This window comes from Camellia sinensis, chromosome 5 (assembly GCF_055761805.1).
Source record: "Camellia sinensis isolate YWXY chromosome 5, ASM5576180v1, whole genome shotgun sequence".
NCBI lineage: Eukaryota > Viridiplantae > Streptophyta > Magnoliopsida > Ericales > Theaceae > Camellia > Camellia sinensis.
This window is the reverse complement of record NC_138965.1, coordinates 165,117,105-165,143,579: the sequence shown is the minus strand read 5'-3', so window position 1 is coordinate 165,143,579 and position 26,475 is coordinate 165,117,105. Positions and strand designations below refer to the sequence as shown.

The 26,475-nt window shown below is 36.8% G+C and overlaps 1 protein-coding gene and 1 long non-coding RNA gene across 3 annotated transcripts; both read right to left on the bottom strand.

Annotated features, from left to right (window-relative positions):
• Positions 1-539: 539 nt before the first annotated feature.
• Positions 540-4,409, bottom strand: LOC114293532 (toMV susceptible protein tm-2). Of its 2 annotated transcripts, none has more exons than XM_082870358.1 (2): positions 4,160-4,409; positions 540-3,550 (listed from the first exon to the last, which is right to left on the bottom strand). In XM_082870358.1, the coding sequence occupies exon 2, from the start codon at positions 3,534-3,536 to the stop codon at positions 816-818; it is 2,721 nt and encodes a 906-aa protein (XP_082726484.1). In that variant the 5' UTR covers positions 3,537-3,550; positions 4,160-4,409; the 3' UTR covers positions 540-815. The 2 variants fall into 2 exon arrangements, with proteins under 2 accessions (XP_082726484.1, XP_082726483.1); XM_082870357.1 differs by having other exon boundaries at positions 540-3,573; positions 4,160-4,399.
• A 10,413-nt stretch (positions 4,410-14,822) lies between these two features.
• On the bottom strand, positions 14,823-15,984 carry LOC145790965 (uncharacterized). The gene is made up of 2 exons (XR_014330450.1): positions 15,947-15,984; positions 14,823-15,157 (listed from the first exon to the last, which is right to left on the bottom strand). It is a non-coding gene; the product is annotated as an uncharacterized LOC145790965 (long non-coding RNA).
• Positions 15,985-26,475: the final 10,491 nt, after the last annotated feature.

Sequence of the window (26,475 nt, the reverse complement as noted above, 5' to 3'; positions counted from 1 at the left end):
CCCTAAAATATTAACATATTTAGTTCCTGAAAAGATTACAAAAATAAAATATATGCCTAAAAGTATTACAAATTAATAGAATACCCCACCAAGTTAAGATTTTATTCTAAAAAAACCTTAAATTTCAATTTTATCTTTAAAAAGTATTTTTTTCACTGTGTGTTTAAATTAGTATCAGAGTCTGATTTTCAGTCTTGCCAATAAAATTATGAGTATTAGACATATTGAAAAAGTAGAATTATAGAATTTAAATAACGACATTTTGTTACAAATTATAATAGAACAAAATAATACATTAATTAAGTTATAAAAAAAATTTAATGAAAAACTTAATAAAAATCAATTAAGAAATTATAAACGAAATCAAATATATAATATTAGATAAAGACAAACAAGTAGTCATTGTAGAAGATAAGTAAAAAAATAAAATTTACCAAAAGAACTGACGCCCACTATTTGAAGACAATACAAAAATTTAAGTTTTTTTTCAAATACAATTCTAACTAGACAAAGTCTTCAATAATATTTATGGACTCATATTTTTATTTTTGTAATCATTCCAGGGACTATCGATAGTTTAGGGACTAAATGGATTTTAATTTGTATATTTTAGGGACTTAATCGATAGTTGAGAAACTACGTAAATAATTTAGTGATAATTTAGGTGTAAAAAGTGTAATAAACCATTATTAATAATATAACTGGAAAAGTTGAGAAATAGATGTTGAGGACCGAACCTTCCCACTCCCCGTCGTCGAAGTCAGAGTCTCCTTTTAAGCTATAATAAACATATAGATGAAACAAAATGAGGAATATTAAAATAAAGTTACAGATATGAAATAGAGGAAACAACCACAAATATAAAATTGTATAATAGTAAAGAAGTATATGGATGAAACAAGATAAACATCATACCTGTTTATCTTTATCTCCATTATGTTTTTGATTCTATCTGGAACCGTAGTTATTGGATTGCACCCAGAGATGCCAAGTTCCTTGAGCCGTGGCATTCCTCCTTCCTCAACTATTAACTCCTCCAGTTTTCCCAAATCATCAAATTTAGTAAAGTAACTACCATCAATTTTCAATACTTCAAGTTGAGGAAAGTTACAACCAGGTGCTCCGGGGCAAACCATCTTGCTCCCCTCGTATGACTCGAAGTATAATTTTAGGATCTTTAGTTTAGGGAGTTTCCTTAGAGTCTCCATTGGGTCTTCTTTCAAATTACTGCAGTGAAGGGTAAGCTTGGTAAGGTTTGGGGGAAGTTTATCATGTTGAGGCAACTCAGTTATACCGTGAAACTGCAGCAGCTTCAGGCCAAGAAGATTATCGTATCGAGACAAATTACATGTTCTTAATGTCTCACCTCTGATATTCGCCAACAACAACTTTTCCAGCTTGGTTAGTACAAGTGTTGGGTCTGACAATATCTCAATGATACGCTCAGACCAATGAACACCTAACCTTCTCAAATTGACGAGTTTGTGCAAAAAACTGAAATCGCCCCACAATTTTTCGTTAAGCCCATATAGGGTTTGGAGATTTGGTAAAGAAATTTCAGTTCGATAAAATATTCTATCCAAGTTGATCCCACAGAACGAAGGAACGAAGCTGGAAGGAGGTAAGAGTATATGTCTTAGTTGCTTCATAGTCGAAAAAACATCAGGAAGGATGACACCATGGTTATCTCGAACATCAAAGGTTAGCAAACCTTTCAGACTGCTTATGGTGCGAGGAATTTCTATATAATAGCTGGATTCCAATCCAAGGTAATGCAAGTTCTTCAAATTGCCAACTTCATTTGGAAGAGCCCTCGTAAGAAAAAAACACTTAACACTTAGAACTCGAAGAAATTCAAGGTCTCGAAGAAAATTCTTAACCGTTTTCCTGCTTATGAAACTTAGATTTTCACTAAAACTTAGCATAGAACGAAGCTTTGGACTTTGATAATTCAAAGAAATGTAGTACTCGAGATTACTACCATGAGTAGTGACTCTACGTACACCCGTTCCACGATTACAGGTGATTACATCATTTTGAGTGCTAAAGAAATTAATTTCCTTGGCCTCCCGAATGCAAAGATCGTGCAAAATATCATGAATGCGACAACTCCTAACCTTTCCATCAAACCTCCTTCGAACAACTTGAATCAAGTTCCTCGCAATCAAGTGATTTAGATAATCATCCCCCACATCCTCAAACTCTCTCACTCCACTACCTTGTACAAATCCCTCGGCTGCCCATAAATTAACTAATTTGAATGCAGAAATTTCATGGTCCTCCGGAAAAAGTCCAAGGTATAGAAAACATGGTTTCAAATTTGTAGGCAAGTCTTTGTAACTCAGTCCAAAGATTTCTGAGCATTGATCTTCATCTTGACCCATGCCCTCGAGTATCCCCTTCCATGCGTTTTCTGATCTCTCTCTCAATAACAACAATCCTACTGCTAGTACAATTGCGAGTGGTACACCACCGCATCTTTTTAATATTTGCTCACCAATAGTCTCCAGCTGAGGGGGATCACTTGCTTCAACCATAACCATTTTAAAGAAGAGTTTTCTGCTGTTTTCTTCATTTAAAGGCCGCAACTCATGTAGAGAGCTCTTCCCGCCGACATGAGTACCCACATCATTGTTTCGAGAAGTGAGAATTATTCTACTCCCATTCTTCATATTGGTAGGGATGGCAATCTTTATAGCATCCCATGTGTCAGTATGCCACATATCATCAAGGACTATTACATACCTGTGTTGGCTAAGGAATGTAAACAAATTGACCTCGACGTTCTCCTCCCACTTCTCTTTCTCTAAGCCCACTTGTCGTGCAATGTCTCGTAAAAGTTCTTTTATATTTGGTTGCTGAGAAACATAAATCCATGCAGAACGTTCAAAATTATGTTGAGCGGACTTAAAAATTTTCTTAGCAAGAGTTGTTTTACCCAGCCCCGCCATGCCAATAATTGAGATCACATGACATTGTAATTCTTTATTGAGCATTTTTGTCACCAAATCTTCAATGTGTTTCTCAAAACCAATTACATTTGGTTCATCAATATGGGGAAAAGATCGTCTTTCATCCCACATGTCTCTCCCACCACTACCACTGGATTCATTGATGCCATAAGTTTGTCTGACACGAGTGATATCCTCAACTCTTCTTTTGATCCCTTCAATCTCCACAGCAAAGTTACGAGCGTCATAACCATAGCAGACAATACAAGTGGCACTCTTGAAACAACCCAAAAACTTCTTCCCTCTGTGTGATGCTATCCGGGGGTAGTATTTCTGCATAATGTCCTCCACATCACAAGCAAGTTCTCGAATATCAATCACCAAGTTGGCCACTCCTCTGCTTCCCCCTTGTTTGGCTTCAGCATCCTCCAAGTAGGCTTGAATATGCCTCATCTCACGTTCAATCCAAACAATGTCTTCTCGCAAACGAGACAAGCGAGAACCTTCTTTCAAAACTAGATCGCCAAGTACTCCAACGGTTTGTCTGAGGACTGCAGTAGCTCCGGCAAGAGCAATAGATGCCATCTTTGCTTTGATGGCTACAAATTACAGATGAGAAGTTCTGACAAAAACATTGAAGACAACAGCTACTAAGAAGAACACACCAGAATTGGAACAAGAGTGAACCACAATCACAGATTTGTATAAATTTCAACACAACAGAAAATTAATAAAGTGGGTTAATTACACAATTGGTCCCCAATTTATGTGTTTTGTTACACTTTAATTCCCAATATTTTAATCTTTTTACTTTGGTCCCTAAAATATGTGATTGGTTTCACTTTAGTCCCTAATATTAGCTCCGATCGAATTGAAAAGGGATTTTTATTTATTTATTTATTTAAACCTAAAAAAAATGCTACAAAATGTACACTTTCACACTTATATATGTATTTGATCATTTTGATTTTTATTGAAATTTCATGTAAAATTCCAAAACCACTCCCCCCCCCCCCCCCCAATAACAGATTTTGACAACGATAACGTCACGGACTAAAGTATAATAGATTGCATATTTTGGGATCAAAGTGGAACAATCAAAAGATCATACTCTTGAGAGATTAACTCAAAATAAACAGAATGATTTAGCGCAGAAGATTAAAAAAAAAAAAAAAAGGGAAAAAAACAGCAAAGCCGAAAAAACCAACCTGTAATCTGATGGCAGTCACGCAAGAAAGAAGACAGAAATCAGATGGAAAATAAAAGCGCAATCTCGGCTGTCTCAACCTTCACCCAACGAATTACCGATCGTGACGAGTTCTAAGAAGCCCCCTTGAAAGAACTGAGAGAGAACTCTGCAAGGAGACTATTATGTGAAGACTTACCATCGTTTACTCGCTTTTTTCTACCAAAATATCTGTGCAGTGGTGGGGTCAACCACTTTACTCATTTTATTTTGGGCCGCTCGAATTAAAAAGAAAAATGTTTGAAGGGCGTAAATTTTGTGATTTAAATAGTTTGGAATTGTCAAAATGACGTCGTTTTGAGTGTTTCGAACTATTTGAGCAATAGAATTTGTAGCCACCTAGCATTGTTGTTAAAAATTAATAAAATAAATGAGAAAAATGTTTGTAATGCGTACGTATTATATTTATATTTGTGATAAAAATATTTTTTAAAGATCTATAACAAAATTAAAAATTTTCATAAGGTGTAGGGATACATTGTATTAATTTTTAATTTAAGGAAATAAAGTAAAAAATGGAGTTAGTTGGAGGGATAAGGTGTAATTTGCCCTTTTACTTTTAAGGTTTAATATCACAACTAAAGTGTTAATCACGTTGGAGGGAATTGCGAGTAGAGTGAGATTGAAAAGTTAAGAGATGTGATAGGATTAAATTAGAGAGGTAACATAATTATGGTTATTTATGAGCAAATGTAGTAATATCAATTGGTTAGAATTTATTACACTTTGTCCCTTTATGTTGGGTAATTTTTTCACTTTGACCATTAAAGTTTATTTTTTTTCACTTTGATCTTTATATTTCATTTTTTTTTAATTTACTCTTAAAACTAATAAATGTACAAAATTAGACAGAAAATGTTACTATAGGTATCACATAATATACAAAATATATTATTGGACTAGGGTTTGAGGCCTCGTTTGGGAACCCTCCCTTTTAGCCAAAAAGTCAAAAAGTTACTAAATTAACCAAAAAGTCAATAATCCATACCAAAAAGTCGAAAATTTTCTTTTCTCTCTACTTTTTGCACATATTTTCGTAAAAAGTCAAAAAATATCCCAAACATACTAGTGTTTTTTAGCTCATATTTTAGCCAAATAGCCAAAAAGTTACTAAATTAGCGTGTTCCCAAACGAGGCTTGAGTTTGTGTCAGATAAGTGTGAGTTATATATACTAAAATATGTTTATATCACGTGATTGTCAATGTGTTATTTGTTATCTAATTTTTAACAGAAGTTAGCTTAAGGCGTAAACTGGAAAAAAAATTAAAAATATGAAGAATCAAAGTGAAAAAAATAAACTTTAAGAACCAAAATGAGAAAGTGACTAAACATGAATTAGGTAAAGTATAATTTACCCTCTATAAAATTATGTAAAAGCCCTCAATATATAAAAGGTAACTTCATTGTTAATATAAAGTGATAGGCAAATTAGTTTTTTTTTTCCCCTCTAATCACGGGAAGGTGACTTCATTGTTAATGTAAAGTGATAGGCAAAATACTTTTTTTTTCCCTCTAACTTTTTTTTTCCCTCTAATCACAGGAGATTAGATTTTACTTATGGGATTGGTAGTTCCCTCTTTAGTTGGGTTTCATAGTTTCAAAAGACATTTAAGTTTCTTTTGATTGAACGAAAAATATTTTATATGATTTTTTTTCCAAAAGATAGTTTTTAGAAATAAATAATTTTCTATGTTCGGTGGTGGACGTGATGGAACAAAGGTAGAAGTAAAAGTGATGGCATGGTGGTGAGGCGACAGCAATAATAGCAACAGTGATGGTGGCGATAGACATGGTGTTGGTGGTACAGTGGTGGAGGTGGGTGTGACGATGGTAATGTAGTGACATTGATAAGACTTTAGTATGGAAAACGTTTTCTACCTTTTAAAAGTAAAAAATATTTTTTTTTCCAAATAGGCCTGTTTTTTATTAACCATAGAAAATATTTTCGGTTGACTTTTGTTTTTCATTATACTAAGAAAAATGATTTAGACCTCTAAAAAAACACCTTTAATGGAGCTCTAATTTGTCTTTTTCTTCCCCCTTTTTTGTCTTTTACTTCATTGTTTTTTTTTTTTTTAATTCCTGGACAGCTCATTAGAGCTGTACGGCAGAAGCTCTAATTAGAGCTCTGCAGCAGCTCCCTTATACTAAACACTAGAAAGTACAAAAATTATTTTTCATAAGGATAAAAGACAATTTTAGTCCTTAAAATATGCACTTTTTGTCATTTTAATTCCTTAAATTTCAATTTTGTTATTTTGGTCATTAAAATTGTCAATTTGAGTTAATTTGATCCTAGGTTTAACATCTATTAATAGAAATATAACTAAAAGATAGTTTTGGTCCTTAAAATAGGCATTTCTTTTCATTTTAGTCCCTCAAGTTTTAAATTTTGTCATTTTGGTCTTCAAAGTTGTCAATTGGAGTTAATCCTAGCTCAAATTGATAACTTTGAGAACTAAAATGATAATAAATGCATACTTTAAGGACCAAAACTATGTTTTATTCATATTTATGTCAACAGACGTTAAACTTACGACTAAATTGACTCAAATTAACAACTTTAAGGATCGAAATGATAAAATTAAAGCTTAAGGAATTAAAATGACAAAGAGTGCATATTTTAGGAACTAAAATTATCTTTTATCTTTTTTTTTTGATAAAATTTTTTTTAGCCAAACAAACGGAGCATTAATGCCTTTTGTAATTTTTTAAAACAAAGATGATTTTTGTAACTCTCACTTCCCCACTAATTCAATCCTACCATTCATTTCTGAAAACCAACGGAGAAACGTTGATCTCTGCAGCGCAAAATAAAAGAATTTTTTGTTAATTTTAATTAAATTATTTATGTGAATTTATGTATATATATAATTGTTATAAAATGTATGTTATAATGAACCCTACCGCATTATAAAATTATAATTTAAATATATATATATATATATAATTATTATTTAATTATTATTCAGCTTGCCTGAAGTCCACTTTGGTAGACTACACCATGCGGTTAGTTTATTGTAGATTTAGTCCAACCTTATATTAATAATTCGAACAATTTATCTGGTATGAGGCATCATGTTGATTAACCATAACAAAGTTAATTAGACATCAATACTCACACAATCAATTCATAATTTATCCTTAAAAAAAATGAATGGCATGTATCATTTCTACAATTTGCTGTTATCTTTTGAGAAGAAAATGTGATTTGATTGTGTGCGTAATAATATTTAATTAATTTAATTTTTAATATAAATGATCTATTAAACGAGCCTTATAAAATAAATGGTTTATATTATGAAGATGAATTCTCAGCATATTTTTTAAAAAAAATATGGGGGAATTAGTTACCAGTGGTTTTAGTGGAAAAAATTCACAAAAATATAATAAACATTATAAATATTAATAATTAACATCATTATGTAATTATTTTTCAAAAACCATCCTGAATGGTAAAAATATTGCAATGCATGCAATAAAAAAACAATATTTTAAACAAGAAAAGTGATTTGTAAACAAAAAATTCTTACAAAAAATTTCACAAGAACAAGTAATATGATATTTTGAAAACTGGAAATCACTTTGATGAGCTTTTTAGTTTGAAATGAATTGACACAAATATGTCATGTCATTTTGTATGGATTTTTTTGTATAAATTTTTTATTGTATATGATCACTCGGTAAACAATAGCCTTACTTGGTATAGTTTATTATATATTAAAAATTGATAATCAAAAAGTTAAATCTAAAAACACTCCTTTTATAACTTTTAGATAATTAACTTTTCTTAATTTATTTAAATTATTTCAGCCTAATAAACTGAATTTGATTTGGTATTTCTTATTGTAGAAGTTAGGAGGTTGAATTGTGAGTTCTTGCGGGCATGTTGAGGCAGAGTTTCATTGTATTGGCATCTCGCCAACTTAATTTGGTATATGCTTTGAGATTTACTTGTGATTTTTCTCAAGGATCATATGTCAAGTAAATTGAGATATAATGTAGCTGTATCCTCCTCATTGCTTTTGGTTAATGTATTTTGTTTTATTTTTACTTTATTTCTTCATCAATGAAGTGCTCATTTGATGATAAAAAAATATTAATAATATCAATTTCATACTTAAATTATTCGGTTTTATATTAATTTTGCCTCCATGATCAAACGAAAGTAGTTGATCTGGTACCCAAATTTCATTTGAAATTTTATTTTACTCCCAAAACCATTCCCAAATATTAATTAGACTCCTAAATAAAATGAAGTTAGGGGGTCTAATTAATATTTTAGAGATAGTTTGGGGGGTAAAATAAATTTCGAACAAAATTTCGGTATTACGTCAGTAACTTTCTTTTGATTATAAATGACAACTAACGGCGGAGGTAAAATTGATTCAAAATCAAATAATTTAGGTGCAAAATTGATAATATTAAAAGAACAGAGATTGAATTGATTTTTTAATATTAGTTTGGGGGACAAAATGATATTTTCTTTAAAAAAAAAAAAAAATTACTATGCATTAGAAAGAAGAAATAAAAACTATTTTCAAATGAAATGTATTCATCAAATTTATTCTAAATGTAACCCACATCACAATACACTTAAATCAATACACTTCGTTTTTTGTACTCTATGAAATATATTTTTCTAAAAAGAATATTGTACATTAATTAGTTTCAACGTTGTTTATACATTCATTTATTTATTATTGAATAATACTATATAAACTAATCAGTGTACTAACTAGTGTATTAATTGATGATGCGACATAATTTAAAAGGTTTTTTATATTTATAATTTGTATAATAAGTGGGGTCAATAATAATGTCATAACATATGTTGATACACTAGTTAGTAAACTAATTGGTGCATGTAGCACCAGCGTTCATTATTAGTCAATTCTTAAACACACAAACATCTAAAATTGAACATCAATAAAACCATAGAGTTCACGCATTAGTTTATTGGACACCAATAGCAAGTTCAAACCACACACAGAGGATAATAGAATAAAAGCCATCTTTTTTTTTAATCAACAAAAATAAAAAATTTATTGAAGAATAAATTAGTACAAATAGGTAGGACACAAAATACATCAACAAGAAATACTTCGGATATCCAACAAGGATACCACAAACCAAGACACACTAAGCAAAAACCAAGCCCAAAGAAAGGCTACACACAGATGAGAGATGTGTTAGCTCTAGCCAGCTCCAGCCCACTATGGAAAGTAGGTGAAGGTGGCTCTCCCACTCTCCCACTTCACCAACCCACTCACTAGTGGAAGTGGTAGGTGGTGACCAATTAGGCTCTCCCCCATTTGTGTATAAATGAGCTGAGGAGGAGAGGTTGAAACATCAGTGAATGTGAAGAGCTGAAACCAGAGATTAGAGAGTGAGTGAGAGAGTACTATAGAGAGTTGTGTGGTGTGAGTTCTGTAATCTCCCTCCGGGATAATTTTATAGTGGATATCTCTCTCCCGTGGACGTAGGCAATTGCCGAACCACGTAAATCTCTTGTGTTATCTGTGTGTGATTGATTTTTCGTGCCTCATATTCCTAACAAGTGGTATCAGAGCCTCGTCGGTCGTTTTTCAAAAAAATATGGGTGTTTTTTGAAACTGTCCAGAAATCAAGTTGCTCAAAATCAACTTTTGAGCATACCAGGAGCAAGGTCTCGCTAAAAAGAATCCAAAACTGCAAAGCAGAGCCCCAGAAGAGCTTGCACGCACTCTCACGCGCTCCCTAAAGTAGGTGCATGAATCTCACTCTCCAACATGCGCTCCACGCGTCGTTTGCACAGTCGGCACATCCGTCCAAGCGCAAGCACACGCTCCACACGCCACTAAAGGAAGAAGATGAGTGGGAAAGCTCACGCACATGGTTCTGACGTCAGCGTGATGTCACTGAGCTATTGACCGAAGCCGAGCCGAGCCGTTGAACCGAGCCGCTGGCTAGACTGAACCGGAGTCGCGCCGCTAACCATGCCACATTGACCACGCCGTTGACATCAGCCGAACTGGAAAAATTATCCGATGTTTCTCAACCACACCAGATTTCACCAATCTGAACCGTTTAACTTGTTTTAGCTTGATCCAAGCCATTCTAAGTCCCTTTTTTACAATCCAATAGTGCTTTCTAACTATTTGGAGTATTTTGGACACATCTGTAAGGTCAGGTTTTTGAATCGGAGTTTCTGTAAAAAGAAAGAAGATGATGGAGGAATCCACATCAACTTCAGGATCCACGATCAAATTGAATCCTGCAATTATGCAATCTGGAAGTCATGGATGAAAGATATCCTATAATATTATAAGGACCTGTTTGACCCTATTTTTCTAAAAGGGGTTAAACCCGAAACAGTGAAGGATGATGACTGGATAAAGATGAATTGCAAGACTATCGGTTGTATCAGACAATGGATAAATCACAGTGTTGCCCAAGAGACAGATGCCTATGCTCTTTGGACAATGTTAGACAACATGTACCAGTTCAAAGACCGCTTGGAACAAAGCCTTGGTGATAAGAAGGCTTGTAAATTTAAGGAATAGTGTGTTTGTCGCCAAGTACACTAGTGAATTCAAAGATCTGGTGAATCAGCTTGCAATCGTCAAGATGATCTTGGACGATGAAATGCAAGCCGTACTACTGCTCAGTTCTTTACCGAATAGCTGAGAGACGTTGGTGGTTTCTCTCAGCAACTCTGCACCAGAAAGGAAGCTGACCATGAGCATGGTCACAGACGCCATGTACAATGAAGAGACAAAAAGGAAAGACATGGGAGGTAATCAGTCCCATGCTCTTGTCACGGAAGATAGAGGCAGAGACAGAGATAAAAGAAGAAGCAGAGGAAGAAGTAAGAGTAGAAGCAGTTGAAACAACAGGAGTAAATCCAGAGACAACAAAGGTTGAGGTAACTCTAGCTTCACTTGCTTTCACTGTGGCCAGGAGGGTCACATAGAGAGAAACTGCCCAAACCGGAAAGACAAAGGCCAAAGCAGTAAATCAAAAGGAGATGAGAATACGACAGCTACAACAACTGATGAAATACTTCTTGCAGTTGGTGAAGAGGAGGACTGCCTTTACATGGCTGACCACAGCTACACAAAATGGGTGATAGACACAGCTGCATCCTATCATGCCACTTCCCACAGAGAACTCTTCAGCTTGTACAGCGCTGGAGATTTTGGCACTGTTCGAATGGGGAATTCTAGTTATTCGAAGATTGTGGATATTGGAGACATTAACATTTAAACTAATGTCGGGCACAAATTGGTTCTCAAAGATATGAGGCATGTTCCAGATTTGCGCCTCAATCTTATCTCTAGAAGCGCCCTAGACCGACAGGGCTATATAAGTACATTCGGAAATGGCCTTTGTAAGTTGACACGAGAAGCTTTGATAATCGTCAGATGAGAGATGTCTTCAACACTGTATAAGACTCAAACGAAGATCTGTTTGGAAAGTCTTAATACAGCAGAAGACAAGGAGTCACCAGACTTATGGCACAAAAGACTAGCTCAGATGAGTGAGAAGGGATTGTATCTGTTGGCAAAGTAATCCATGATACCCTTATCCAAAGAGAGTGCCCTGAAGCCGTGTGATCATTGCCTTTATGAAAAACAGCATCGAATATCATTCAGTTCAACGAGCAAGATGAAAACAGAAGTGCTCAGTATGGTATACTCGGATGTTTGTGGCCCAATCGAAGTGGAGTCACTTGGTGGCCGCAAGTATTTTCTGACTTTCATTGATGATGCATCAAGGAAGTTGTGGGTGTATTTCCTGAAGACGAATGATGAGGTATTTCAGCACTTTCAGGAGTTCCATGCAATGGTAGAAAGAAAGATCGAGAAAAAGTTAAAGTGTCTTTACACAGACAATGGAAGCGAGTACACTTCTAATGTTTTTGTATCATATTATGCCAGCAGAGGTATTCAGTATGAGACAACAGTTCCCGGTACCCCACAACACAATGGTGTGGCAGAGAGGATGAACCACACTATTGTTGAAAGAGTCAGATGCATGCTCAGAATGACAAAGTTACCAAAGTCATTCTGGGCTGAAGCCACTTGTACAGCCTGTTATCTCATCAACAGGTCGTCTTCAGTCCCGTTGAATTTTGCGATACCTGAGGAAGTCTGGTCTATAAGAAAGGTATCATATTCTCACTTGAGAGTCTTCGGGTGTAAGGCGTTTGCACATATCTCCAAAGAAAATAGACAGAAGCTTGATGACAAGTCCACTTCATGCATATTTGTGGGCTACTCAGATGCAGCATTTGGGTACAAGTTGTGGGACCTAGTGAACAAGAAGATGTTTAGAAGCAGAGATGTTGTGTTCCAAGAAAACCAGACAGTAGTAGATTTTTATAAGTCTGCAAAGTCTAGAGATGTCATCACTCCAGACTTGTTCCCATCTCCCGAGCCATCACAAAATGCTAGATGTGATAATGTGCAACAAGAAATGCTAGAGTTGTAGGATCCTATGCCAGAAATTGAGGATCAAGAGGAAAGAGATAAAGACCCGGATGAAGATGGTGTTGAGCAGGGGCAACAACCCCCTCAACCGAAGGCAACTATTGCCATGCCATCAACTAAATATCCCACTTCTTAGTATATTCTGATTACTGATGAGGGGGAGCTCGAGAGTTTTTCAGAAGCAAAGAGTCATAAAGAGAAAGACTGTTGGATGCAAGCCATGAAGGAGGAGATGAGTTTTTTGCAGAAGAACTACACTTATGAGCTTTTTTCACTTCCAAGAGACAGGAGAGCCTTGAAGAACAGATGGGTGTATAAGTGGAAGAAAGATGGCAACGGTAAACTATTGCAGCATAAAACTCATTTGGTGGTCAAAGGTTTTGGGTAGAAGAAATGAATTGACGTTGATGAGATCTTCTCCCCAGTTGTGAAGATGACTTCCATTCGAGTAGTTCTAGAATTAGCAGCTCGCATGAATCCGGAGGTAAAATAGATGGATGTTAGGACTGCCTTTCTCCATGGTGATTTGTTGGAAGAGATCTATATGGAGCAACCAGAAGGATTTGAAGTTAAAGGAAAACAAAATCTAGTCTGCAAACTGAAGAAGAGTCTTTACGACCTGAAACAGGTGCCAAGACAATGGTACAAGAAGTTTGATTCATTCATGGTGAATCACAAGTACACAAGAACGGTAGCAGACCAGTGTGTATATTTTCGAAGGTTTTTGGATAGAAACTTTATCATCCTACAGTTGTATGTCAATGACATGCTGATCATCGGACATGATATTGCTATGATCAACAAGTTAAAAAAGGACTTGTCGTAATATTTTGATATGAAGAATTTAGGCCCAACACAGCAGATTTTGGGCATGAGTGTTGGGCATGAAAATTGTTCGTGACAGGAAAGACAAGAAGATATGGTTGTCACAAGAGAAATATGTTGAATGGGTGATTGAGAGGTTTAACATGAAAGATGCCAAGCTAGTCAGCACACCACTGGTCAACCATTTCAATATGACAAAGCGTTCGTGTCCCACGACTAGCTCTGAAAGGAAAGAAACGGAGGCAATCCCTTATTCTTCCGCAGTAGGAAGTTTGATGTATGCAATGGTGTATACCCGGCCAGATATAGCTCACGCAGTTGGCGTTGTGAGCAGACTCATCAATCCAAGAAAGAAACATTGGGAGGTGGTCAAATGGATTCTTCAGTATTTGAAAGGAACTTCAAAGATATGTTTATGTTTCGGGAGAGCTGAACCAATTTTAGAGGGTTTTACAGATACTGATATGGAAGGTGATCTTGATGGTACAAAGTCTACATCAGGATTTCTATTCACTTTTTCAAGGGAAGCTGTTTCATGGCAGTCCAAACTACAAAAGTGTGTTACTTTATCTACAACAGAGGCAGAATACATTACTGCCGCAGATGCTGGAAAGGAAATGTTATGGTTAAAGCGGTTTCTCCATGAATTGGGTCTGTAGCAGGAAGAATACAAGGTACATTGTGATAGTTAGAATGCAATTGATCTGAGCAAGAATTCCATGTACCATTCACATACAAAGCACATTGATGTCCGGTATCATTGGATACGAGAAGTGATGGAAAAGCAGTTGATAAAGCTAGTGAAGATTCACACGGACAAGAATCCTTCCGACATGATGACCAAGGGTGTCACCAGAGACAAATTAGAAGTTTGGAAGAACCTGACCGGGATGGACTTCAAGTGAGAAGTCAATTACCCATATGGGCGTGGAGGAGGAGAATTGTTAGCTCCAACCAACTATAGCCCACTATGGAAAGTAAGTGAAGGTGGCTCTCCCATTCTCCCACTTCACCAACGCACTGACTAGTGGAAGTGGTAAGTTGTGACCAATTAGGCTCTCTCTCATTTGTGTATAAATAAGGTGTAGAGGAGGGGCTGAAACATCAGCGAATGTGAAGAGCTGAAACCAGAGAGTAGAGAGTGAGTGAGAGAGTACTATAGAGAGTTGTGAGGTGTGAGTTCTGTAATCTCCCTTCGGGATAATTCTATAGTGGATATCTCTCTCCCGTGGACGTAAGCAATTGTCGAACCACGTAAATCTGTTGTGTTATCTGTGTGTGATTGATTTCTGGTGCCTCATATTCCTAACAAAATGATTGCCACAAACACTACCAGTAGACCCACAAGACCCGGAAATAGCAGCACCAATAACTATATCATCAAAACCAATTAGAATCCAAAGACCGCCAAGCTCATATACTTTATCTTTCGAAATCTTCACTTCAAAAACATGATGATTCTAATAGAGAAACCATAACAATTTGATATGTCAAGCACTTTATCCCAGCAAATCTAGACAAGGCCTCGCCAAAGGAGGATAGCTGTCAAAGCGAGCCAAGATCGATGGCAAATAGAAGAGAAGAAGAGCTTTGCTGAATAAGCAGGTTCAAGGAAATAATTAACTGTTTGTTTCATCGGCAATACTAATACAGATCCCACCTATGAGACAAAGACAAATCCAATCAAGGTTAAGCACCATCAATTATATAAAATAGATAAATAAACAAATTGTTTTAATTCATTGCTCAAAAATTCTAAAAGGGGAGTTCACATATTAGGCCTTGTTAGTTAAGGGCAAGTGTGTTGGTGCAGCGGTAAGGTTATTTCACTACAAACTGGGCGTTTTGGATTCAAACCACATAAACAAACACTTCATCTTTGCTCCAATGCAGTCTGGGCTTCATAGGTTCAAACCACGAAAACAACCTCTTCTCATGCACAAGAACTATTGTGTGTTAGTGTAGGCACATGCTAATTACTTTGTACGGTTTAGTGGGTTCATTATTCGGTAGTCCTATATGACCCACCTATTGTCTTTTGCAATTTTTAATTTGTCGATAGTATTATGTGTATAAATTACAAGATATTTTAGAATTACCTAATAATGTTGCAATTCAGTGTGGTTATGCTAAAAAAAAAAAAGTCAAGTCATATTTGCTACTTAATACACAAAATATGTAATAAATTTTTTTGAAAGTATCAACAATGTTTGTTTAAAAAATATTGGAAAAATTTTCGTGAAAATTTCAAATTTTTAGGTTGTGTTTAGATTATGGATTTGAGTTGAAATTTGGGAAGGAAAAAATAGGTTAAATGTGAATAAAATATACTTACATTTTACTAACCTTTTCATTTTCTCTTTCTATATCTCTACCCAAAATTTATGATCCAAACACAGTCTTAATAATATAATTAGAAAAGTTGAAAGATAGATGTTGAGGACCTAACCTTCCAAAATGAAGTCATGGGGGTTGAAACTCCTTCCCCTTAACCTGTAATAAACATTTAGACGAAACAAAATGAGAAATATTAAAATAAACTTACAGATATGAAATATACAACAAACAACCATAGATATAAAATTGTATCATATGGATGAAACAAGATTAATATCATACATTTTCAACGGGTATTTCTCTTCAATATGTTTTTTATTCTATCTGGAATCGTTGCTATTGGATTGCACCGAAAGATGCTAAGTTCCTTCAGTCTTGGCATTTCTCCTTCCTCAACTATTAACTCCTTCAGATTTACCAATTGATCAATTTTCAATACTTCGAGTTAAGGAAAGTTACAACCAGGTTCTCCAGGGCAAACCATCTTGTTCCCCCAGTATGAATGGGAGTATAATTTTAGGATCTTTAGTTTAGGGAGTTTCTTTAGGGTCTCCATGGGGTCTTTTTTTAAGCTAGTGCCAAAAAAGGTAATTTTGGTAAGGTTTAGAGGAAGTTTATCATGTTGGGGCAACTCAGTTATGATCAGGTAGCACAGATTCAGGCTAAGAAGATTCTCGTATCGAGATGAATTCCCTATACTTCATATCTCACTTGTGACATTCCACAACCGCAACTTCTCAAGCTTGGTTAGTACAAGTATTGGGTCTGATAATACCTCAATGATATGCTCAGACGAAATACTAACTCGCAAGTTTCTCAAATTGGCGAGTTTGTGCAAAAAAATGAAATCGCACACCATTTTTTCTCTCAACCCATATAGGGTTTGGAGATTTGGTAAACAAATTTCCATTGGATGAAATCTATCCAAGTTGACCCCACATAATGAGGGAACCTTCTCGCAAAATTTAGGTAAGAGGACATGTCTTAGTTGCTTCATAGTCCAAATAACATTAGGAAGGATGACACCATGATTGCATTCTCGAATATCAAATGTTAGCAAACCTTTCAGATTGCTTATGGTGTGAGGAATTTCTAGATACTCAAACTTCTTATACCCTGTGAATCCCAATCCAAGGTAATACAAGTTCTTCAAATTGCCAACTTCATTTGGAAAAGTCGTTGGAAAATAATCACACTTAACACTTAGAACTCGAAGAAATTCAAAGTCTCGAAGAAAATTCTTAACCATTTTCCCTCGTACGTTTCTTAGATCTCCACTAAAACATAGTATAGCACGAAGCTTTGGAGTTGGATGATTCAAAGAAAGGTAGTCATTGAAATTACTACCATGAGTAGTGACTCTACGTACTCCCAAACCAAGATTAGAGGTGATTACATCATTTTGAGTGTCAAAGAAATTAATCTCCTTGGCCTCCCGAATGCAAAGATTGTGCAAAATATCATGAATGCGACAACTACTAACCTTTTCATTAAACCTCCTTCAAACTACTTGAATCAAGTTCCTTGCAATCAAGTGATTTAGATAATCATCCCCCACATCCTCAACCTCTCTCACTCCACTACCTCCTATAAATCCCTCGGCTGCCCATAAATTAATTAATTCAAATGCAGAAATTTCATGGTCCTTCGGAAAAAGTTCGAAGTACAAAAAGCATGGTTTCAAATATGTAGGCAAGTCTTTGTAACTCAATGCGAAGATTTCTGAGCATTGGTCTCGATCTTGCCCCATGCCCTCAAGTATCCCCTTCTATGCATTTTCTGATCTTTCTCTTAATAACAACAATCCTACTGCTAGTACAATTGCCAGTGGTACACCACCGCATCTTTTTAATATGTGCTCACCAATATTCTCTAACTGAGGGGGATCACTTGTTTCATTAATATTTTGTAGATCAACCATAACCATTTTAAAGAAGAGTTTTCTACTGTTTTCTTCATTTAATGGTCGCAACTCATGTAGAGAGCTCTTCCTGCCAACATGGGAACCCACATCTCTATTTTGAGAAGTGAGAATTATTTTACTACCATTCTCAGTATTTGTAGGGATAACATTTTTTATAGCATCCCATGTTGCAATGTGCCATATATCATCAAGAACTATTATGTACCTATGTTGGCTTAAAAATGTGGACAAATTGACCTCAACGGTCTACTCGCACTTTCCTTTCTCCAAGCCCATTTGTCGGGCAATGTCTCGTAAAAGTTCTTTTATATTTGGTTGCTGAGAAACATAAATCCATGTAGAACGTTCAAAACTATGTTGAACTGACTTGAAAACTTTCTTAGTAAGAGTTGTTTTGCCCAGGCCTGCTATGCCAACAATTGAGATCACACGACATTGTAATTCAGTATCGAGCATTTTTGCTACCAAATTTTCAATGTGTTTCTCAAAACCAACAACATTTGGTTCATCAATATGGGGAAAAGATTGTCTTTCATCCCACACATCTCTTCAACCACTATGACTCGATTCATTGATGCCATAAGTTTGTCTGACACGATTGATATCCTCAAGTCTTCTTTTGATCCCTTCAATCTCCACAGCAAAGTTACAAGCATCATACCCATAACAGACGATGCAAGTGGCACTCTTGAGACAACCCAAAACCCCTTCCTTCTGTGCAATGCTATCCGAGGGAAGTATTTTTGCATAATGTCCTCCACATCACAAGCAAGATCTTGAATATCAATCACGAGGTTGGCCACTCCTCTGCTTCTCCCTTGTTTGGCTTCCGCATCCTCCAAGTAGACTTGAACATGCCTCATCTCACGTTCTATTCAAACAATGTCTTCTCGCAATCCAGACAAGTGAGAACCTTCTCTGAAAACTAGATTGCTAAGTACACCGACGGTTTGTTTGAGGACTGCAGCAGCTCCGGCGAGAGCAATCTCTGCCATCTTTGCTTTGGTGGCTACAAATTACAGATGAGAAGTTTTTACAGAACAACAAATAAGTAAATAAACTCTCTCACAGTATCCAATCCTTCATAAATTCTTTTATCAAATTTGAATTTGATGAATAAAAAGTTAAAGTGAGCTCTAATCAAATTTGAATCAAATCAATTAAGAGCCAAATTTTTTTACCAAATTAAGGTTGAACCAAATCATTCACCAAATTTCCTACACTCATATTTTACTCAAATTTGATGAAATTTTAAAAAAGAGTAATCATTGGAGATGATTTTCTTTCATAAAAAAATGGTTAAAGGAGGTTTTGAGGATAAATTTGAAATTTTAAAACAAGATTTGATGAAAAAAAGAGAGTAAGGATTGGGGTCTTGCATACCAGATCAACAAAAAACAAAAACAAAACTTCTAAGAAAAACCACACAGAAGAAATGGAACAAGAGGGAACCCACAATCACATATTTGTATAAATTTCAACACAACCAACATAAAGAAAGTTGACACACAGCAGGAAATCTGAGTTTTAGCAAGAGAGATAAGCTAGAACAGATCGATTGGGAGAACAGATCGATTTTGGATTTTGGATCTGCGATTTGATGAAGAACAAAAACACAAACACTAGCAGTCTCAACAAGTTAAAAACCAAAATAAATTTTTGAAAAAAACACCAACACAAACACTCTAATAACAAAATCAAAGATGATAATCCAATATTTTCTAGTTTTTGTGTGTGTGTGGAAATGAAGCTATTGCACATAAATGTGTGTATATATAGGTAAGTAAATAACATAAATAGATTCAAATAGAGAAATAGGTGAAGGTGAATTGAGATGAATCAGACGAAGAGAGAGATAAGCGAACCATTGATGAGGATATGAGATCCGCAGTGCTTGTAGTAATATACGAAGAGATCGGATTCTGAACCATCTGGTGCCACGTCCTCACTCGATTAGCCTCAAGATCGATGAAGAACAGAGATCGTTGCGATTGATGAAGAACAGCTAGAGAAAACTGCTGCGGTTGAGTTCTGTGTGCTTGAGCTTCAAATCGAGGGTTGTTTGAGCTTCGATCAACGTTGATGAAGAACATATAATGCAAAATCTGCAATCGAGCGAGCAAAAGAGAGAGTCTGTGTTTGAGCTTCAAATCGAGGGTTTTGGGAGAGAGAGAGAGAGACAGAGAGAGAGTGTGTGTGTCTGTGCATTTGAGCTTCAACTCGGGATTGTAGAAGAGGCAGAGAAAATGAGAGACGAAGTCTAAGACAGTGTTAATAAATCAACTCAATACGACGTCGTTTAACGGAAATCAAAGACAACGTTTTCAAAACGCTGTGTTTAATGAATCTATAATGGCGTTTCCATAAACGCACAAAACAAACGTTGCAATATGCTTTTTTTTTAGTTGTGACATATTGATTGCTGAGTACACCCACAGTTTGTCTGAGAACTGTAGCAGCTCCAGCAAAAGCAATTTCTGCATCTCAGCTTCGGTAGCTACAAATTACTGATTGAGAAGTTCTAACAGAAACAGCCAAAATAAATAAATAAACTCAGGAATTCTTTGGTTCACTGGAATAGTATCAAACAGAATAATCATTCTGTCAAAATATTCATTTCCATTCCTATGTTTGGTTGACCAAAAAAAATGATCCTTCGCCATGAGCATCTCCAATCCTTCGCCTTGCTTTAATTTGATGAAAAAGTGTTCAAAAATCATCTCCAATTTCATCAAATCAAGGGAGAGTCTTTTTTTTTTCTTTAAATTGAGAACTCATCAAATTTAAATTTGATAAAAAAAAATTTAAAAAGATGAAGCATTGGAGATGACTTTTTTCCCATCAAATTAGATGAAAAGTGAAATTTGAGATGAGAAGGGAATTTTTAAAAATATTTTGATGAAAATTTGATCAATGGATTGAAGTAGTTTATGTGAAATCAAAGATTTTACTCAAATTTAGAATTAAATTAGATTAAAAAATTGGTGAAAGACTGGAGATGGTATCAAATTCAAATATGATGAATAAAAAGTTAAAGTGAGCTCCAATCATTTTATTAAACTTGTATCAAATAAAAAAAGAGGCAAATTTTTCACTAAATCAAGCTTGAACCAAATCTTTCAACAATTTTTCAGCAGTCCTGCTTTACTTAAAATTTGATGAAATTTGTAAGGATTTAGAGATTATTTTCTTTCATTAAATCAAAAATGGATTTTCAAGAAGATTTGATGAGGAAATTATTAAAAAAATAAAAAAATAAATAAATATATATAAAAAAAAAAAGGAGAAAGTAAGGATTGGAGTGTAGCAAAGGCATTGAAAACAACCACTTCTATGAAAAACACACAAGAAAGAAATAGCAAAAACGAAAAATCGAACCTGTAATCTGATGGCACTTTCCGCAAGAAAGAGTGAGACAGAAATCGATTGGAAAATCAAACCGCAAAGATGCCCTTGAAAACTCTGAGTGCTTGTGAAGACTTATTATTGTTGGCTCACTCTTTTCTACCATAAATAAGTCTTTATTAGGCGAAGCATTCATCCAGTATTATTTTTGTGACAGTTTTTTTTTTTTCTTTATTTTACATAGGAATTGAGAGAAAAAAGCAAAAGAGGAAAGAAATTAAAAATATTGTCATTCAAGTTTTAAAATTAGGCTTATTTTTTAAACTATATGTCAATAAGATGATTGTTTGACAATTAAAAAATATTTAAATATCAATCAATTATATTCTTGACACATTATTAAATCTGAAAAAATGAACTTCAAAAGTGAACTTATAAATCATTTTTCTTAAACACCATACAACCTAACTAGAGCATGTGGGGGTTGGGAAGGCAACCCAAGGTAGGCCAATCCCTAAGAGCATCGGCAATGGATTAGTCAAATATTGTGTTAGTGTCAGTTGCTAATTTTTGGCTATTTCAAAACATTGTTTTGTGTTGTAATGAAGTTGTTAAAGGGTATGTTAATGTCAGTTGTTAAGTTATGTGTTAACTGTGGTTAGTGTTTTAGCCAGTGAGAGGGAGAGAGGGGGGACGTGGGAAGTGTTGTGGGGTCATCTGACCGAATGTCTGGTCAGTCGTCCCCCTAGACGTTCGGCCGGTTGTCCCCCCCGAACGTCTGAACCCTTCAAGAAAAAAATTAAAAAAAAAATTTGTCGTTGATCGGTTGACTGGCCAGATATCCAGCCCAATTCTGCTACCTTCATCTTCAGCAGAGCTTTCATAGAAAGAGAGAGAGAGCCTTCCATAGAGGATTTATTTATTTATTTTATTTATTATTTATATATATATATATACACTTAACACATCCATTGCACCACCACTCGCTCTCTAAAATTAACAAACTCTTCACACATATTTTTGGGCCCCACTTTTATCACTTTTTGTTATATTAACACACATTTTAACAAATAATTTTAGCCATCCTACTGTGGATGCTCTAATGTGAGTTTTTTTTACTTTTTTTTTTTTTTAAGTTTGAAATTTTTATATTTCATATTTGTCAAAAGGAAAAATTGTGTGTAAACTCAAATTGAAGGTTACGTTAAGAATTAATTTTAAGGATTAATCTTATTTTGCGAGAAAGATACTGGCTAGTAATGGTAGTTGGTGGCAGTGAGGTGGAAATGGTGTTAAATAGATAGGTGAATAGATACTTACATAGTGAACATTTAAATAAATAGTTGGATATTTGAATAGGTAATTATATAAATAGGTGGCACGCGTATAAATAACAAATAATTGTAATATGTGCACAGAGAGTAGCATGACTTCCCATATGTATACATCCCAAATGAGGTGTGTATAGTAGCATGACCTCATATGTATATGTGGGGATGTATTTTTTAAATACCAACACGTGGCAAGGTGATGTCGACGTGTCAGCCGACGTGTCACGTGTCCTGGTTGTTTACGCCGAGGTTATCTCGGCAACGCCGAGGTTATCTCCGAAGATATTGGAATCCAAGATAAGTGGATAACGAACAAGAGTCCTAGGATGAAGAGGAGACTTAGTCAAGATAAGGATAAATCTCTTAGGGAGTTTATCTTTATCTCTTAAGGAGTCCAAAGGAAGTACTGAGTTGGAGTCCATAGAAGTCAAGCTTCTAGTGAGACTAGGATTAAGGTAACTATAAAAGAGAGGCACCCCCGTGGGTCTAAGGTACGCAGTTTTATGCTTTGAGTAGTGAGTTTAGCACTTGATTATCTTTGAGAGATATACTGACTTGATCGTCGGAGTGCCCCCGGGTGGAAGAGCCACCACCGGAGCCTTTTCTTTCTGTTACAGGTTAGCTGAAGCCATCTATTCCGCCAGTGCTTTTCCAGCTGATTACTAGGCGGGCAGTGTGGTCAAAAAATCACTCACACAATTTGGCGCCGTCTGTGGGAATCTTAGAGGAATAGATGGCTAGTAACGGACTGAAGAAAAACATTGAGGGTAACACTCCTGCTGGGAGTGGCAGACCAATTGACCTTGACATTGAAGGAGACAACCACAATACAGAAACTCATGATCAGGGCCACGAAGAGAAAGACGTCGGCCAGGAGGGCGACATTTCGAAAAGGACAGACCAAGGCAAGTACTATAACGAAGATAACCTTCAGGTATGGAGGGATAGGTGCCTACGAAGGGATGAGGAAGTAAAAGAATTGGCAAACAAGTTAGCAGACCTACAGTCGATCGTCAACTTCATGATGCAAAACAATGTCATGCAGCCACCATACCCGCTGCAGGATACCCCGATGCCAGCAACCAATACCCAGAAGAAAGGAAGAAGAACAATCCCCGAAGTCCCTCAGCACACCAGGAGCGGACGGCACTCTCACCAACCTTCCAGGGAAGTCGGACGAGAGGAGCCGAGACGAGAGGAGTCCTGAAGAACGTATCACACGAAGGACCAAGAGCCCAAAGAACATCGGCATATTCAAGGGCAGGCGCTCTGCTTTGATACAACACATGGAGAGAGATCAAAACGAGCCCACCACGAGGCTGAAAGTAGTGTGCCGAAAAGATTGAAGTCTAAAGATAGCCAAGCTCCAAGGAGGAGTAAAGAAGACTTGAGAGATTACCTCAAGAAGAAACAACAGAATGCTGAAGCCGAGGTAACTTCTCCGGTTAAGCCAAAGACACCATTCTCGGTGGAACTGGACAAATTTCAAGCACCAAAGAGATTTAGTATGCCGAGATTCCAAATATATGATGGTAAGTCAGATCCCAACTTTCACGTTGGACTATACCTGAATTCAATGGCGTTATATAGTGGGAACGAGCCGTTGCTCTGCAAAGTATTTCCCTCATCCTTCGAGGAAATTGCATCAAATTGGTTCCATAAACTACCGAAGGGAAGCGTAAAGACTTGGGAGGACCTAGCCGAGATGTTCGTGGCCAGGTTTGTGACAAATAAACTACAACCCTTAAAGGTCGACGCACTGATGGCTTTAAAGATCACCAAGGATGAAGGCCTTAGGGCCTACGCAAAAAGGTACTACGAGGTGTTCAATCGAATACCTGATTGCAACCAAGAGGTGGCGGTCGTGTCCTTCAAGAACGGCTTAAAAGATGATTGTCCACTACGGAAATCTTTGGCAAAGACATTGCCAAAAAGCATAGAAGAACTCATGGCAAGAATCGAGAAATACGCCAGAGCCGAGAAAGATACGTCGGGAAATAAAGAAATAAAGCAGGAGAAAGGAAACGGCTCGCTGAAGCGAAGCTGAGGTAACAACGGACCGACCAAACAAGAAACGGACTTGAAGGCGAAACAAGCAGTAACCACTATATTCTGAGTCCCGATCCACAAAGTCTTGGATCAAATACAAAACCAACCCTATTTTAGAGGACTGACAAGAACACCAGGGAAATTCATGGAAAGAAACGTCGGTAGGCGTTGTGTTTACCACAATGAAGAAGGGCACCCAACTCAGGGCTACAGAGCCCTAAAAGCACACTTAGAAGACTTGGTAAGGCAAGGACATCTGAGGGACCTTGTTGATGAGGCCAGGACTAGAGAAGAACAGGCAAGATTGCCTCAAGCACCAGCAGCTCTGCCTCCCCCAGCACAACAACCACCCGTAAGAGGACCACGGGTGGTTAATGTAATTCACTCAAAGGTGAACGAAAACGACATACGAGGAGAGACCCAGAAGGTAAAACACCTGTAGCACGTGAACCAGGTTGGACATAAACGACCTCGGCCTGAAGAATGCCAAGGACTGACGATAGCCTTTTCTGAAGCCGACCTAGAGATGGTCCAGCATTCCCATAATGATGCCTTGGTAGTATCCCTCCAGGTTGGGGAGTGCCAAGTGAAACGTATCCTGATTGATCAAGGCAGCTCTTGCGACATCATGTACGTTAGATGTTACAAAGAGCTGGGCCTTCATCCTGATGACTTGGAGTAATCAAATGGCCCGATGGTCGGCTTCAATGGAATGCCGACATGGCCATTGGGCGCAACAAGCTTGGAAATACAGGCTGGCACTAAGAAGATCAGGACAGAATTCATGGTGATTGACACACCTTCGCCATAGAACATCATCTTGGGAAGGCCATGGTTACATGCAATAGGGGCAGTTCCCTCAACATTGCATCAACTACTGTGGTTCCCAATAGAGCATGGGATTGAAGAAGTCAGAAGAGATCAACTGCAGGCAAAGAATTGCTCCATGGCGGCAATGAAATCCACCTGCAACATTCAAGAACCAGAAAAGGCAGAAATTGAAGATGAGGACATGAAAGTCCTAGAAGACGTCGGCAAAGAACCAGCCGAGAAGAGCGAAGAAGCGCTGAAGAAAATCCTCGTCCAGGATAGAGACGAAAAACGCTTCTTTCTTCTCGGCTCGAGCTTAGCCGAAGAAAAGGAAAAAGAGTTGGAGACTTTTTTAAGAGCCAACATTGAGGTGTTTGCCTGGACACCTTACGAAATGCCTGGCATTGACCCCGAGGTCACTTGCCACAGACTGAATGTCGGCAGGTCGGCAAAACCTGTAATTCAACGAGCCAGAAGACCGACGTTGATGCACGTTGAAGCAGTAGAAGAAGAAGTGGACAGACTTCTAGAGGCCAGGGCCATCCAAGAAGTTCATTACCCGACATGGCTATCCAACACAGTAGTGGTAAAGAAGAAGAACGGTAAATGGCGGGTCTGCGTAGATTTTACAAGCCTGAACAAAGCTTGTCCCAAAGACTGCTTTCCTCTACCCAAGATTGACCAGTTGGTAGACGCCACATCTGGACATGGAAGGATGAGCTTCCTGGACGCTTACAGAGGGTACCACCAGATAGCCATGTACCCTCTAGACGAAGAGAAAACAACGTTTATCACCCCGAAAGGACTGTATTGTTACAAGGTAATGCCTTTTGGGTTGAAAAACGCAGGAGCAACTTACCAAAGGTTGGTAACCAAGATGTTCAAAAATCTGATTGGCCAAACAATGGAAGTCTACATTGACGACATGATCGTGAAGACCAAGGAACCAAGGGGTCATCTTGTCGACCTAAAAGAGGTCTTTGAGATACTCAAAACATACCAGCTCTGACTCAACGCATCGAAGTGCGCGTTTGGAGTTGGATCAGGTAAATTTTTGGGATTCCTGGTAACAAGAAAGGGCATTGAGGCCAGCCCAGATCAAATCAAGGCCATTCAAGAGCTAAAAAGCCCGACGTCGGCAAAACAAGTTCAGATGCTTACTGGAAGGGCCGTAGCCCTAAA

Excerpts from the sequence above, each read along its gene's own strand:
- LOC114293532 (XM_082870358.1), bottom strand. The coding sequence starts at position 3,536 with ATGGCATCTATTGCTCTTGCCGGAGCTACTGCAGTCCTCAGACAAACC.